At 46.8% G+C, this 14,122-nt stretch overlaps 2 protein-coding genes across 4 annotated transcripts; one reads left to right on the top strand and one right to left on the bottom strand.

Annotated features, from left to right (window-relative positions):
• Window positions 1–7: 7 nt before the first annotated feature.
• LOC118291338 (E3 ubiquitin-protein ligase CCNB1IP1) lies at window positions 8–14,040 on the bottom strand. 3 transcript variants are annotated; one of them, XM_035619572.2, is made up of 5 exons: window positions 13,899–14,040; window positions 1,774–2,085; window positions 1,519–1,665; window positions 1,087–1,255; window positions 8–417 (listed from the first exon to the last, which is right to left on the bottom strand). In XM_035619572.2, exons 2-5 carry the CDS (start codon window positions 2,068–2,070, stop codon window positions 191–193), a joined length of 840 nt encoding a protein of 279 aa, XP_035475465.1. In that variant the 5' UTR covers window positions 2,071–2,085; window positions 13,899–14,040; the 3' UTR covers window positions 8–190. The 3 variants fall into 3 exon arrangements, with proteins under 3 accessions (XP_035475465.1, XP_035475456.1, XP_035475467.1); XM_035619563.2 differs by lacking the exon at window positions 13,899–14,040 and adding an exon at window positions 2,925–3,013; XM_035619574.2 differs by lacking the exon at window positions 13,899–14,040 and adding an exon at window positions 2,925–3,012 and having other exon boundaries at window positions 8–357.
• Window positions 4,596–11,425, top strand: si:ch211-212k18.5 (sal-like protein 2). Its single transcript, XM_035619410.2, has 3 exons — window positions 4,596–4,987; window positions 6,734–10,071; window positions 10,160–11,425. Exons 1-3 carry the CDS (start codon window positions 4,912–4,914, stop codon window positions 10,388–10,390), a joined length of 3,645 nt encoding a protein of 1,214 aa, XP_035475303.1. The 5' UTR covers window positions 4,596–4,911; the 3' UTR covers window positions 10,391–11,425.
• Window positions 14,041–14,122: the final 82 nt, after the last annotated feature.

The following is a 14,122-nucleotide window of genomic DNA, read 5'->3' on the forward strand; positions in this document are numbered from 1 at the left end:
CCAAAAGGGTCATCTACAATTTTAATCCAACATTTGTTATTGTCCAATATCACATTTATGGTTCAGATTTAGAATAAATAACATAAAAAGCACTTCAGGCGAACTACTCAGACTAAATTGATAATGAAACCACAACAATTTTAGTGAATAATGGCAGCTTAAGTTCCAGGTTCTATGAAATCGGATTCTCTCAGTGCTTCTTGATGAAGGGCCGGATCCGCTCCCTGGCAGGGGAGCTGAACTGGAAGAAGCTCTTGGCCCCATCGGCCTCCAGGCAGGAGAAGAATCGACTGTCCACTTCAGGGCCCGTGAAGAGGAACTGGGGGCTTCTCTGGGGGGACGCCTGCCGAGCCGCCCCTGGGTGACACACGGGGGTTGACGGATGTCTCGTCATTGTTGTACTGACTTGAAAATTCCCTTGCATAGACAATCAGCTCATTACTCCCACTGTTCTTTCTTGATGACCTCTTCCTCTCGACAAAACACCTACAGCTGTGTCCTCCTTTGTTGCCAGTAAAGGTCCCTTCCTCTTCTCATTAATCAAATGTGTGGGCACAACGTGACAACCGGCGTTATGAAGGCATTTAATTCTCAGGCAGACACGGAAATCTTCCGGGAAATTTTCATCTTTCTCATCTCTGCTGGATGGAGACACCCTGTTTTGGGCTGCAGCTAACAGCACCTTTCATCATCAATTAATTTTTCACCTAATCCATCGATCAATATGTCAATTAGTCTGTAAAACCACCAAAAACTGAAATTTCTGCTCAATGAATTACTTGAAATGATCAATGTGGGGGAATAGTTTTCTTTCAACTTCTCGTCTCAGCACTGATGTTGTTACTACACATTTAAATGGGATTGTTTGATTTAAAAAAGTGTTTAATAATTAAATACTAGTTTTCAACCAGTGGAAACAGGAACAGGTTTGTTCTCAGACTTTTGTTCCTCATTTATAAAGAGCAAAATATATACTGTATATTTTGCATAAATTTACGATTTACCTACAATACCATGTCCATCATTTCACTCATGTCCCTTTAAATTTGTCCAAGTTTTAATCTAAGTTCAAATTGTTGTTCCTACCGGTGTTAGAGTCGTGATGTCCTGGCTGTGTGTCTCTCTCCGCGACACCCACCACCATGTTGCGCAGTCTCAGAGAGTCGTACAGCCCCTGAAGCTTCTGGTACTGCCGGTTCCTCTCCATCAGCTTCTCGGACACCTCGCTGTACTTCCTCTTATACTCCTCCATCACCTGACGGGAAAAAAATGTTTTTAAATTCTACTTTGCGATGTTTCTGAAATTCCGAGATTTCAGGTTAATACATTTCTGTAACATCGACACAGGGCGAACAAACGACTAAAATTAAGCAATATCTCAATACAGACGCGTGAACATTCAACTCTGTCACCTCTCCCCTTCAGCGCTTACAGTGTCTTAGGTATTGCATACAGTATGGCGACAGAGAGCAGAGGGTTTCATTGCAAACATGATGTTATGAATGTGCTGTGGTTTACTTTCTTCAGGCAAGCAATTTCCCCTCTCATGGCGGAGAGTTCCAGTTCTCTGCTCTGGTTTTGCTGGTTCAGCACCTTCTCCATCTGCTTGAGCTGAGACTCAGCCCGTGACAGACTGTACTCCTGGTACATACGCTCCTGGTGGACCTGTACACAAGAGACTGACAAGCTGGGTGTTTTATGAGAAAGGAGAAGACGGCTGGGCCGATACAGAACAACACACTTCATGGATAATCGGACTGAAAGTCATTTGACCTGATAGCTCCAGAAGGCCAGAGCGCGGGCACTGATGTCCAGAACTATGTCCGGTCGCAAACCCGCCAGCACCATTGCTTTGTACTCCTCGGACGGCGACAGCTCCGTCCTCACAATGTCCAACTTGCCCGAGAGCGCGGAGGAACAGGCCGGGCAGCTGACGGGAGAGCGGCTGAATTCGCCGGAGCCGTGCTGGTCGCAGAAAACGTGCGAGCAGGTCGTGACCCAGGCGAAGCCGCTCAGCTTGGTCCGGCACTTTGGGAAGTTGCACAGGAGTGTGTCATCGCACAGAGACATGGCCGCGACGGAGATCTGCACAAAAGGCCAACAGGTCGTTAACTGAGAATCATATAAGACATATACAATTTGCTGTGGAAGAGACAAAAAGTACATTATGAAAGTAATTTATTTGTAGGCAAAGCATTTGTGAGATTTAAAGCCCTATTTGCTGAAATTCAGATCAAAATCACAAGGTTTGGGGTCAAATTATAATTGTTAATTGCTATTTTATATTTTACACTCCCCTCATTATCTCCCCATAAGATTAGAAAGACCTTGTTATATTGGTCATAAATAACTATAATAGAGGCACAGTTTTTAAAAACCTACTTTTAAATGAATAATGAATACTTCTTTGATTGAACTAATTGAACTCTTCCTCTCACCCGTCTTTAGCATTTAAAATGCTAAAAATGCTGAAGCTGGAAATGTCACTGCAATTCTTTTTAAGTACGTAATAACTCAGGTACTTTCAATTTCATGTGCTTATTTATTTTTTTAACCCAAATCTTATGTTACACCTGACTCCTAGCCTACGTTCAACTAAGTTTTTATTTGGATTATTAATACTAGATGAGGGAATACTAAAGTCCAAATAAAATAGATGTATTATCTGAGGATGTATGAATTTAAGTTTAGGTCACATGGCTAGTTAGCTAGCTAGCTACTTGTACATCATGCCACTTAATGTTAGCGATAGCATGCTAGCATGTGCGGTGGCTCCTCCTGTTGTCCACTTCCTGTTCAGCTGCTGAGTTTGACAAACCGCCTCTGACTTTCAACACGCAACTCTCTGTTGAGCTTCAACTGCTACGCAAACCTCAACTTGACCTTTTTTTTACGGTTTAATGTCGGGAGATGCGCGACCTTACCGGTTGGGGCTACTTGTTCGCTGCGCAGGTGGCAGCAGGTGACCTAAATGAATGCTGCAATCTGATTGGCTGGAACGTCAAAATGGCAAAAACTCACAAAAAAACCAATCTGAAATTATCCTAAAATGCGCTGATATGCTTAGTTTGATTTGATATATCATTATTTAAAAAACTATATCTATGACATATTTTATGTTTATCTTTTGATTAAATATATTTATTCTGGTGCAATGTCCAGGGTATTTTGTGATGTAAACTCCCTCTGTACATGTTTTGTCATTAATTGGTAAGGCTTTTAGAACATATATTACACATATAGTCAAATAATCTACCTTCTTCTTAATCCAGACTCAATTATTTGTGGATTACTTTCTGTTTATTTTTCCATGTGATACTAATTAGCTTGAATTCATTCTGAGACTTTATTGAGGCATTCAAAACTGTGACCCTGTAGATAAACATGGCGGTTACTTCCACCAAATGTAATAATGCCCTCTTTTCTCACCCGGCCTCTGAGTGGATATATGTATAATGTGAGACAGCAACTTAAACATGGCCCTCCTCCTCCCCACTTTTTCCTCTCTCTCTCTCTCTCTCTCTCTCTCTCTCTCTCTTTTTTATCCATTTCTCCACGTGGTACAGGAGTAAAGGCAGGGGGTGAAAGAGGGGCATTGTGCTGTGCAGCAGTGGATCCGGGGGTTCATAGTGCGAGAGGGGAGATGCTCACTCAACTGTGTCCAGCACGCCATTGTCAAAGATCCCCATCTATTCTCTGCCTTTTAAATAGAGCTCCAGTGTAAGATGCTTTTTTTTAGGAGTGTGTGTGTGTGTGTGTGTGTGTGTGTGTGTGTTGGGGGGGAGGGAGGGGTTTATTATGCGTTCAGTGATAACACACATGCATGTGGCTGCTGTGTGGCCCCACTTGCAGACAACAGCCACTCACTGCACTGTTGTCGATAATTGGCCCTATAGAAATCAAAGCGTAGAAATTATCGCTCCTCATTTTGACGGCAAAAAAAAACCACACAAAAAAAAACACCGCTGAGGAAGATGGATTCCTGACTTTTGCTGATGGAAACAACCTGCCAGTCAGTTATTAAAAAGGATGACGATATTCTATTCGTGCAACTTGCTGATGATTACAAAGTTTGGGCACCGGACACCTGAGGGGTCCTTCACACACCACGTCATGAATAAGTCACCTGTTGGACTTCTTTTGCACATGTTGCATCTTAATTTGACCCACCGTGGTTTTATTCCCCTTCGTGCAATGGTTTAAAAAAAAATTAATAATAATAAAAATAAAAACGCCTTTTGCCAACAGCCAGTTGTTCAAATTGCTGTAGTTGTTGTCGTCGTCGTTGTTTATTCACGGCGTCCAGCGGCTGTGACACCTCGTTGTCATATGGATAAGTTTATAGCTGCTGCGAGTGTGCAAAGAAAAATAAAGCCAGGGAGAAAGGGGGAAAGAGAGAAGCAGGGAGGCTGTGTTACACGCCATTGAAATGCAAATATCAGCGAAGAACAAGGAGTGGTTGTGTGTGTGTGTGTGTGTGCGTGTGTGTGTGTCCTGTATGTGCATGCAGAGCGGGGCAGGAGTGGGAGAGGAGGGGCGCATTTGGACAAGTTTTTTTTGGGGGGGGGGGGGATAGGAGACTTTACAAAACAGCCACACACACACACGCACTCACGGCAGATTCATATGACACGGTGCAGACCTGCGGGATTTCCCAAACACCTCTGTCGTCGCCTTTGTCCCTCTCCTCCTTCGAAATTGAATCAGGCAAATTAGAGGGTTTTTTTCTTTTTTCTTTTATTTCCAATTAGGAAAAACAACAAAAACAACACTTTGTGGGAATAGCGCGGCTGGAGAGACAAACTTTGGATGCTGCCCGGGGAGCGCGTCCGAGAAGTGCGCAAGTAGAACGTGCCCCGGTGCCATTCGAGCGGCTGATGCCCCCCCGCTCCGCCTGAGTCGCCGTGAATCATGTCACGCCGGAAACAGAAGCGACCCCAGCATCTCGTCAACGCGGACCCGGGTGGCCCACGGCTGCTGTCTCACGGTGAGAAACCCATTGTGGGTTGTTTTTTTTTTAACGTGCGTCGTTTGACCCTTTCGAAGTCGGTTGAGACCGAGGCCGGGCGTCCCGCCACACACCGGCCCATCTGGGCCGCGGATCACTTGCGCGTCGAGTTCACTTTAACAGTCGGAGAACTTTGCAAAATGCAATTGTTTGGATGTTGCGTGTAGTGTGCGCGTGTGGCTGCTCTTTGTGACTCCTTGTCTTTGGTTTGCTTGCGAGGCCTGTGCATGCACGAGCACATTGCGACAAACGCACCTGATTCAACAGATTTAGAAAAGTTGTGAACATCTAAGTTTGTCAACTATAGAACCCCCCCCCCCCCCCCGGCCTGCTTATTCATTCACTGTAATGGGCCCCACTAAATGGAGGCCCTTGGGCTCTTTGGTCGGGCCAATAAACTAGTCCCTGGGAAGTGAATATAGAGCAGGATTAACTAACATACATCTGTGGCCATTTCCATGTGCTGGGCGTCCTCTAGGAAACCAACAGGCTGCTCACCGCTGACTGCTGGAGGTCTTTGATTGGTATAGAACACTCTCTTATTTGTTAACAATAAGGTGCACGGGAGGGGGGAAGGGAAGACAGTGTTTTTGGTTTCAGATTAATCTTCCACCCTGCTATTCTCTTCTTCTTTTTGCCCATCGTCCATGCCTTTCTTTCCTTTTGCACCCCTCTCCCCCCATTTTCAACCCCCCTTCAATACTTCCCTCCCCTTTCTTTCTCCCTCTTTCTCCCCCCTTCCAGCCCTATTGACTGTATGGGGGGGGTCGGGGTTCAGATGGATGGGAAAAAAGATTCTGAGAGGATAGATTGCTCTCGCACTTGTACTGTGTTGGGACATTGCTTCAAGTGCATGCACTTAAAGAGTCCCTGCAGGTAAACTGAGACAAATAAAGGTGTATGTTTGGATTGGAATTTATTTGTGTGTTCCCCTGCAGGTTCAGGTTTGTTTATAAGTCAAAGGGAAGGAATTTCACTGAGGTACAGTCTTTCATTCCATCACTATATCTCTCCAGGAGGGAATAGTTAGTTTGTCTCTCCATTGTTGTTACCCTCCCCCTTCTTTTTCTTTTTACCCTTTCTCACTCTGCGCTCAAGATTCTGAAAGAATTTGACCCCTGAGCGGCAGAGGTCAGATTAGTTGACCAATCAGAGTGTCTGGACAGTGCCCAGAACCCTTAGCTTGGCCTGACCCTTGACCTCCACTGTGACGTAAGGGGGGAAGGGTGAATAGGGAGATGAAAGACGTAACTGCTGCAGGGAGGGGGTGGGTTAAGAGGGGTTATGGGTTGTCTTGGTGATGCCCATTGTCCTCTAAAATGTGTTGCCATGGCAACAAGGTGGTCTGTAAGCTTTTTTGTGTGTGCAAGATGTTTGAGGAGTTTTGCTGCAGAGAGCACAGATTGAGACAAGACATTACAAAGACTCATAGACTGCAGAGTTTCTCCCACTTGTTTATTTGCTTGTTCAAGGCCATTTCCTAGCAGGCATTTCTTTTGACGTTGAAACAGGATCTTCTGGTCTTGCACACACATCTGAAAACTAAATGTGTTAACAGTAACTTGAAACAATAAGATAAACACAGTCTGCAACTGAAGCAGAAAGATTAAATGAATTCACATCCCTGGATATTTGAGTTGATATTGGTAATCCTGCAAGGAAACACAGGTTTTCAAGTTTAAAAAAAAAAGTCCTGAGCATTCTTCTTTTTCTGTCAATCCTCAGATGACCACCTGGGAATAAAGTCACCGTCCACATCTCTAGGCTCTGAAGTGACTTCATCGGGATCCTCATCCTCATCCCCCACCTCTCTCCAAGACTGCCAGCCGCCTCTGGCCCCTCGCCCATCCCCCGGTGGGCTCCACGCGCCCTCCTTACCCAGCGAGAGCTCGCCTCCTCCCCACTGGCCCAGTCACATTGCCCCCTTCACCACCTCCCTCCCCAACACCCACTCTTCCCTTTCCCCAGACTTTCCTCACCCTTCACTGTCTTCCCAGACTCATTCGCCTCCTCCCATTGGTCAAACCTCAGGTTCCCACAGCCTGTCCCACCAAGGAAATTCTCACTCCACCATGACCTCCCCACCGATGGGCAGTTCGGCCACCACCACTACCTCCTCCTCCTCTTCCTCCTCCACGTCCTCTCAATGTGTGCTGCCTCCCCGGGACAGCTCCAGTCCAGGTCAGCAGCGGTCTTCCAGCTCTCCGGGGCAGCAGGGACAGATCCAGGTGCCTCCAACGCTGGCAGTACTCCTAGAGGAGCTGAGGGTTTTACAGCAGAGGCAAATCCACCAGATGCAAATAACAGAAGAGATCTGTAGGCAGGTTCTGAGGCTTGGAGGGGCTGTCTTTGGTCAAGATAATAACACACAGGCTAGTGGTGCAGACAGCCACCGGAAGTCTATAGGAGCATCGTCTACATCACCAACACACCCCTCTACTGCCACTCCAGTGACCACAGCCTCATTTTTGACTGGCCTTCCATCTTCCCTCTTCCCCCAGGCAGCCCTCTCCAAATCAGGCGCTTCCCACATTAATGGCAGCAGAGGTTCATCATCCTCTACCTCTTCCTCATTACCGTCTTCATCTCTTTCATCCACTATCAGCTCCTCTGTTGCCTCCCTACATCCACTGTCCTTATCTTTGGGCCTAACGCCACGCTACCTCCATGAGAAATCGCCTAACACCTCCTCATTCAGCCACACCAACGGTGTCAGCTTCCCCACTCCTCCCCTTCCTACCACGAGCCATTCGCAGGACCTCCAGTCCAGCTCCTCCTCTGCCGGCTCATCAGGTCGCGTTCAGCACGTGTGCCGTTTTTGTGGGAAAGTGCTGAGCAGCGATTCATCACTCCAGATCCATCTGAGGTCGCATACAGGTGAAAGGCCCTACCAGTGTCCAGTCTGCTTAAGTCGTTTTACAACCAGAGGGAACCTCAAAGCTCATTTCCTGCGACACAGAGAGCAGAACCCAGAGCTATCCCTCTCCCTGTTGCCCCCAGCACTGTCTGAGCTTCCGCAGAGTGTACCTGCCCCTGGTGCCAGCCAGAGGAGGAGAAAACGGCGGGCTGATGATGATGAGCAATTTAATGCAGTGAAAGGGAGCATTCCCGGAATGACAGAGAACATGGCTTTAGGATTCCTGCCTGGTGGGTCGGGTCGGCCGTCCCCTTCCTCTCTTCCTTTGCCCCCCACAGTAGACATGGCATTGCTGTCCACAGCCCATTCACTGCTTCAGCTGAACAGAGCCTCAGCCGCAGCTGCTGCCAGTGCATCAAGCACTGTACTGCCTTCTTCATCATCATCCTCCTCCATGGGAAGCCACTTCAAGGGTGCTAAGCAGCAGCGTTTTGATGAAAACACACCTCCTCACTCTACCCTGCATACAACCTCCCCATACTCCCAACTGGCCCACCTCCCCAAAATTCTGTTCCCTGGAGGTACCTCCCCTCATCACCTTGCACTTCTCCGGCCCCCTGGCCACCCATCCACCTCCCACCTCACTTCTCATCAGCTAGCCTTCCCCTTTCCACCTTTCCCCAAACCATCAACCTCCTCTCCCTCCTCATCTTCTCCCACCACCTCTACCCAAACCTCAGACACCTCCAAGTTGCAGCGGCTGGTACAGAAACTTGAGAAGCAACCACAAAGAGGTGCCGCCTCCTCTCCATCCACCTCCTCGCAAACACTCGCTGAAGCCTATGGGGACACACACGGCCATGACCTGACCACCACCTCCAGTGCCTACCGCAGGGAAATGTTGGCTGCACTCGGCCTGAGCCCAAGTGCCAATGTTGCGGGACTAGTGACCAGCCAGGGAGTCTCAGGTTTTGGCACTACAACTACCACAACTGCCTCTTCTATGCCTAGTGCTCAGGCTGCCAACCAGTGTGGTGTCTGCTTTCGTGTCCTCAGCTGCCCTAGAGCTCTGCGTTTGCACCAGGCCACACATCTGGGAGAGCGCCCATTCCCTTGTAAGCTGTGCGGCCGCTCCTTCTCCACAAAGGGTAGCCTTAGGGCCCACCTGGCCACACACCGTGCAAGACCGGCAAATTCCCGTGCCCTGAACTCCTGCCCACTGTGCCCACGCAAATTCACAAATGCCTTGGTTCTTCAGCACCACATCCGCTTGCACCTAGGAGGGCAAATACCACCCGATGAAGATGGTGCAGAAATGGAAAGTGCTGCCTTCGATGATGGTGAGAATGACGCCATCAGTTCCCCATCTAAAGCCGAACAACTTCTTCCCCTGGCGTTAACAAAAGGCTCCAAGTCGCCAAATTATATTCTCAAATCAGGGTCCACCTCTAAAAAATCCACAGCTGCTGATGTTACTTCTGTGAAGACCGAGGAATCTGAGGGCTCAACGCCCAGTGTTAGCCCACCCCTGACCCGTAATCCTCCCACAGCAAGAGCTGAGGACCCCCTGCGTCTGGGAGACAACGCCCTAGCTGATGGTACCCCCGTGAACAGCTCCACGTACTCCGAGGAAGAGACCCACACTGACCTGGGCAGCAACAGCCCTGTCAAAACACCCCTAGCTACTTCTCATTCAGCTGTAATGAATGAAGATACAGAGGCAGATGACACCCCTCTTTCTCTCTGTGTTTCAAAGCCTAGGGTAGAAAATGATACACTGCAGAGAGCGGTTAATATTGATGACCCCCGCTCAGCAGACGAACCCATGACTAGCACTGATTCCAACCCCAAACCCCAAGCTGCAAATCCCTCACCTGCACTCACCCCTCCTGCCAGCCCCACAGCTATCTCAGAAGAACAAGAGGCCTGTGGCAGTGTACCACAGGGGCCGCAGGAGTCCGATGCGGCCCAAAGTAATGGGAAGGGTGAGACAGCCACACCCAGAGAGCCTTCGACAGTGTTGGATCCAGAGGTTGAAAAAGACACTCCAAAGGAGGAGGGTTATGTTGTGCCAGAAAAACCTTCAGAGCCAGACCCAGAGCCATCTGTCCCAGCACCAGCACCGCAGAGCCAGCCACACCGCCCAGACAAACCCTACAGCTGTTCCCAATGTGGAAAGGCATATGCCAGCCGTAGTGGTCTTAAGGTAAGAGTCTAAAGTCAGTGATTTTGATAAAAAAATATATACTTTTTTGACTTGTGAGTAAACGTCTTTTGTCCTGTGTCATCAACAGGGACACATGAAAACTCACCCCGGAGCATTGACCAGTACCCCCTCCACTGCCCAAACCAATGACAATGACGTTGCAGATGATGGCAGTTCACATGCAACCAATAAGAAAACGGTACAGCAAGCTCAAAAGCAGGGATCGGAGGAATCCCCAGAGAAAGGCGACAGCACAGATCCTCTACCAATTGGTGTTGCCGCTGATGTGGCGGCTGAGCCTATGGACACTACTGTGTAGAAAGTTAGTATTGTTGAATGGCTGCAGTAAGTTTTTTAAAGGGTCCTGACAAGGGAATGTATTTTTTTTGATAGAATGAGAATTTTTTTTTTTTCGAGATATTAATTCAAACTCATGTTTACCTTTTGTAATAGCCAGATAGATCTAGTTATATTGTAGTTCCATTACAAGAGACTTTTGAATGTAGTGTTTTAGCTATGTATTTTTTTTTTTTGTATTTCAAAGACCACAGTGAGGCCTTATCTTACACTCTTCACAGCATTGTCATGACGAGAATTAATTGTCTGCGCTTTTTGCAGACACCTACTTCAGCACATTCTGTGTAAAATCAAAGCTCATTTTGAAACAATAGCGGAAGGTCCAGAATTTTGCAAAAACAAACTCCATACCAAAACAGGCCAAATTAGAAATGGCCAAAGTTTGTAAATATGAGCTGCGGTTATGTTTAATGCCTTTTCTATTGTTACTTTCGAAGTTCTTTTTCTTCTTTTAAATGTGATGCTGCTGAATGCATGTTTCGAACGTGCATTGCACTGTGAGTTGCACTGTCCTGTGCTGGCGAAACATCGACTGGAGCAAATGCATGCTAGCAATGATGATGATGATAATAATAATAATGATGGCGATGATTGTGTTCGATAACCAGTACTTTTGCAAACAGCCTTGTTCTTACAGCTGTAAACGTTGCTAGCAGCAAATGACCGTATTCATTCTGATGATTGTAAATGTTTTTTGTTGTTGTTGTTGTTGTTGATCTGCAGCGTCACACCGACAACAAGGATGAGCCCCGTCCGTTAAAACTCCCCCCTACCTTCTACCAACCGCCCCCCCCCCCCAGCCCCCTCTCAAAGCACTTGAGAGTTTTCTGCTCCTGCAGAAATTGTCTGCACTCACCGCATTCCTGCTTAGCCCAGTCAGTTCAGTATTTGTACACTTTGCTTTACCCTTTGTAAACCCTATTTTGTAGCAATGACAAAATGTTTTTTTTCCCATGATTCCCATGTGATGTGTAAAAGATAAATAAAACAATGGCGATGTGAAGAGGAGACCTGTTTGTTGCTTGTCTAAGGGCTTTGGGTTTTTGTATTTCTTGTCTGGGTTCAATTTAAGCCTGCGTTGCCATGAATTAATTATCCGCTTAAGTATTCTGTTTGCATGACTCTTCTTCTGTGTGCGCCTGCATGTACGCTCCGTTTTTCTCAGGTTTGTTCCAGCTCTCGGATTCGGGGGAGTCCTTTGTCTGGGCCGCTGGCTAGCTGTCTCTTAATTCTGCCTTTTTTTTTTCCTGCCCTCAGTGTCTTTTCATATGTTTCAGTTCCCCAGTACTCTCTCTCTCTCTCTCTCTCTCTGTGTGTGTGTGTGTGTGTGTGTGTGTGTGTGTGTGTGTGTGTGTGTGTGTGTGTGTGTGTGTGTGTGTGTGTGTGTGTGTGTGTGTGTGTGTGTGTGTGTGTGTGTGTGTGTGTGTGTGTGTGTGTGTGTGTGTGTGTGTGTGTGTGTGTGTGTGTGTGTGTGTGTGTGTGTGTGTGTGTGTGTGTGTGTGTGTGTGTGTGTGTGTGTAAAGGATAATCAGAGCCTGTATGAGTGTGATTGAGGGTGCAGCTGTAGAGGCCGCCACCTCCCTCCCCTCCTCCCCCTCCCCTCCCTGTGTCATACTCTCTTTCATACGCACTCTCTTTCATTTTCTCTTTCATTTCTCTCCCTCACTCTCTCTACTCACCCCATCACCCCTGTACCCCCCCCTCCCTCCCTTCCAACCTCATGTAATGAGCTGACACACAGGAAGCTCTAATCCTCACACAATGCCACCCCTCTTCCCCCCAGAGTGACTGGGAGCGGGACAGGGGGCAACAAGGACCAACCTGGCCCAGCTGTCCCCAAAATGGCCGCCCTTTAATCCCTCCAGTTTTTTAGCTTACAGGGGGCTCCCGAAACCATGACAACCAGTAACCAAGGGCAAGAATGGCCAGGGCAGAAAGCGGGACAAAAGGAGTGAAAGGAGCCATGTGTGAGAAGTTTGTCCACATGCGTTCGTGTGCAACGAGGGATGTGTCTCAATCAAAAAAACAAGAAGGACTAAAAACATATGTCTTTTAAATGGTTTTCAATTTAAGAGAGAACTGCAGAGGGCAAACAGGAATCCACAGGTGTGACGGTGATGGCTGCAGACCCTAGTCGCATGTAACACATTCATCACTCATCAGTAAGCATTAATCATCCCCATGTGGACATCTTCACTAGGAAGAACAAAAGTCTCTTAAGGTGTGAAAGGTCATGTAACCTGCGTAGTTAGGCCTCCATTAGTGAAGAAACAATAACCAGTCGGAAGACAAAGGAGTTGTTCATTCCACATCAGCCAGTGATTAATTATACTTTTGGTAATTCTCTTCCATTTAAGATTCTACTGGAATGTGACCACATCTCCCGAACCAAACACACACACAACTAATTTTTTTAATCCTCTGCTTATTTGAGAATTTGTGTCTATTCTATTACTACTAGTACTACACAGTGGTTGTACACAAATATACGTGTTTATCTATGTGTATTTGCAGCTATACCTCCTCCCGTGGACGCCCACGAGGGGTGATAGCAAAACAGTTATAATAATATGTCTGCAAAGGAGAAGTTATACATACTTCCCAATATTGCAGATCAATAAACACTTGAATGTCCTTACAGCTGTGGACAAGTTTATTATTTTTGTGTGAACGCTGCTTATAAATGCTAACTATGGAGGACAATATTTGACAAATGTGTTGCCTGTTGCTCAAAGTAAATGCGAGGAGATGTTAGTGACTTCCTGTACTGGACGTCCTGACATTATCCTCACAAAACTTTAAAAGGACACCACACGAATATCCAAGTGAGGAATGACAGACAGTCCTGAGGGACTTTGACTTTAAACTTCCTCTTTCTGATATCAGAGGAATCAACAAACACACATTTGTGATTGCTTTAATCGCCCTGTCTGTGTGATTAATGGCTGCTTTGTGTGGCTGCAATGGTCCCGTTGCAAATCCCTTCCCGAGTCTTTGAAAACTTCACGTATGAATGAAGTTTAAGTGAACTGATATGAAACTCGGACCCTGGTAAAACACAGTGTGGGAGATGTTTACATGATATCCGTGAAACTTGCCCAATCAAAAAGGTCCATTATGAAGACACCAGTTAGAGACACACCAAATGAGCCCATGTCCTAATTTTGAAATCCACAAGATGGAGCTATGGTCCACATTTTTTTGCCATCCAAATAATAAACATACTTAATCATTAAAACAGCAAATATCATGAAATAAATAAATAAAAGGGCATCAGCTGATCTACTCTCCTACCCCTGATCGTGTTTTTTTTCCAATTGCATTCACATTAATATCAGCAGTTCAGAATAATGTGGTTCCCTTCTGAAGTGTCTTCCTGGTACAGATCAAAGCTGTTGTGAGCGAGTCTCTGCAGTGGCATTGATCAGAGAGAGATATGATCTGCTGAGATTGATAAATGCATCACTTACGTTTAACGGAGACGCATTTAAAGTGCATCACCCTCCCACCATTCACACAGGTTTCGACCTGAACTCGGGTCGCATTGGCGTGTTAATATCCCCAATCACCTCTATGATGTCTCCCTTGTGATATTCATATCAAAGGACAGTCGTCAGCAGGCGCGGAGTTCCCAAATCACTGATGATAAAACCCTCCCTCCTCTCCCCCGCCTGACTCGTCGAAAAGAGGAGGG

This window comes from Scophthalmus maximus, chromosome 12, assembly GCF_022379125.1.
Source record: "Scophthalmus maximus strain ysfricsl-2021 chromosome 12, ASM2237912v1, whole genome shotgun sequence".
NCBI classification, from domain to species: domain Eukaryota; kingdom Metazoa; phylum Chordata; class Actinopteri; order Pleuronectiformes; family Scophthalmidae; genus Scophthalmus; species Scophthalmus maximus.

What these genes read in the sequence shown, in the direction of transcription:
- LOC118291338 (XM_035619572.2), bottom strand. Translation starts at nt 2,070, where the DNA reads ATGTCTCTGTGCGATGACACACTCCTGTGCAACTTCCCAAAGTGCCGG. An exon ending in AAATTGCTTGCCTGAAGAAA is followed by an intron (nt 1,256 to 1,518) that starts GTAAACCACAGC and finishes TTTTCCCGTCAG; the next exon opens with GTGATGGAGGAGTATAAGAG. An exon ending in ACATCACGACTCTAACACCG is followed by an intron (nt 418 to 1,086) that starts GTAGGAACAACA and finishes TGTCTATGCAAG; the next exon opens with GGAATTTTCAAGTCAGTACA.
- si:ch211-212k18.5 (XM_035619410.2), top strand. Translation starts at nt 4,912, where the DNA reads ATGTCACGCCGGAAACAGAAGCGACCCCAGCATCTCGTCAACGCGGAC. An exon ending in CCCACGGCTGCTGTCTCACG is followed by an intron (nt 4,988 to 6,733) that starts GTGAGAAACCCA and finishes GTCAATCCTCAG; the next exon opens with ATGACCACCTGGGAATAAAG. An exon ending in CCAGCCGTAGTGGTCTTAAG is followed by an intron (nt 10,072 to 10,159) that starts GTAAGAGTCTAA and finishes TGTCATCAACAG; the next exon opens with GGACACATGAAAACTCACCC.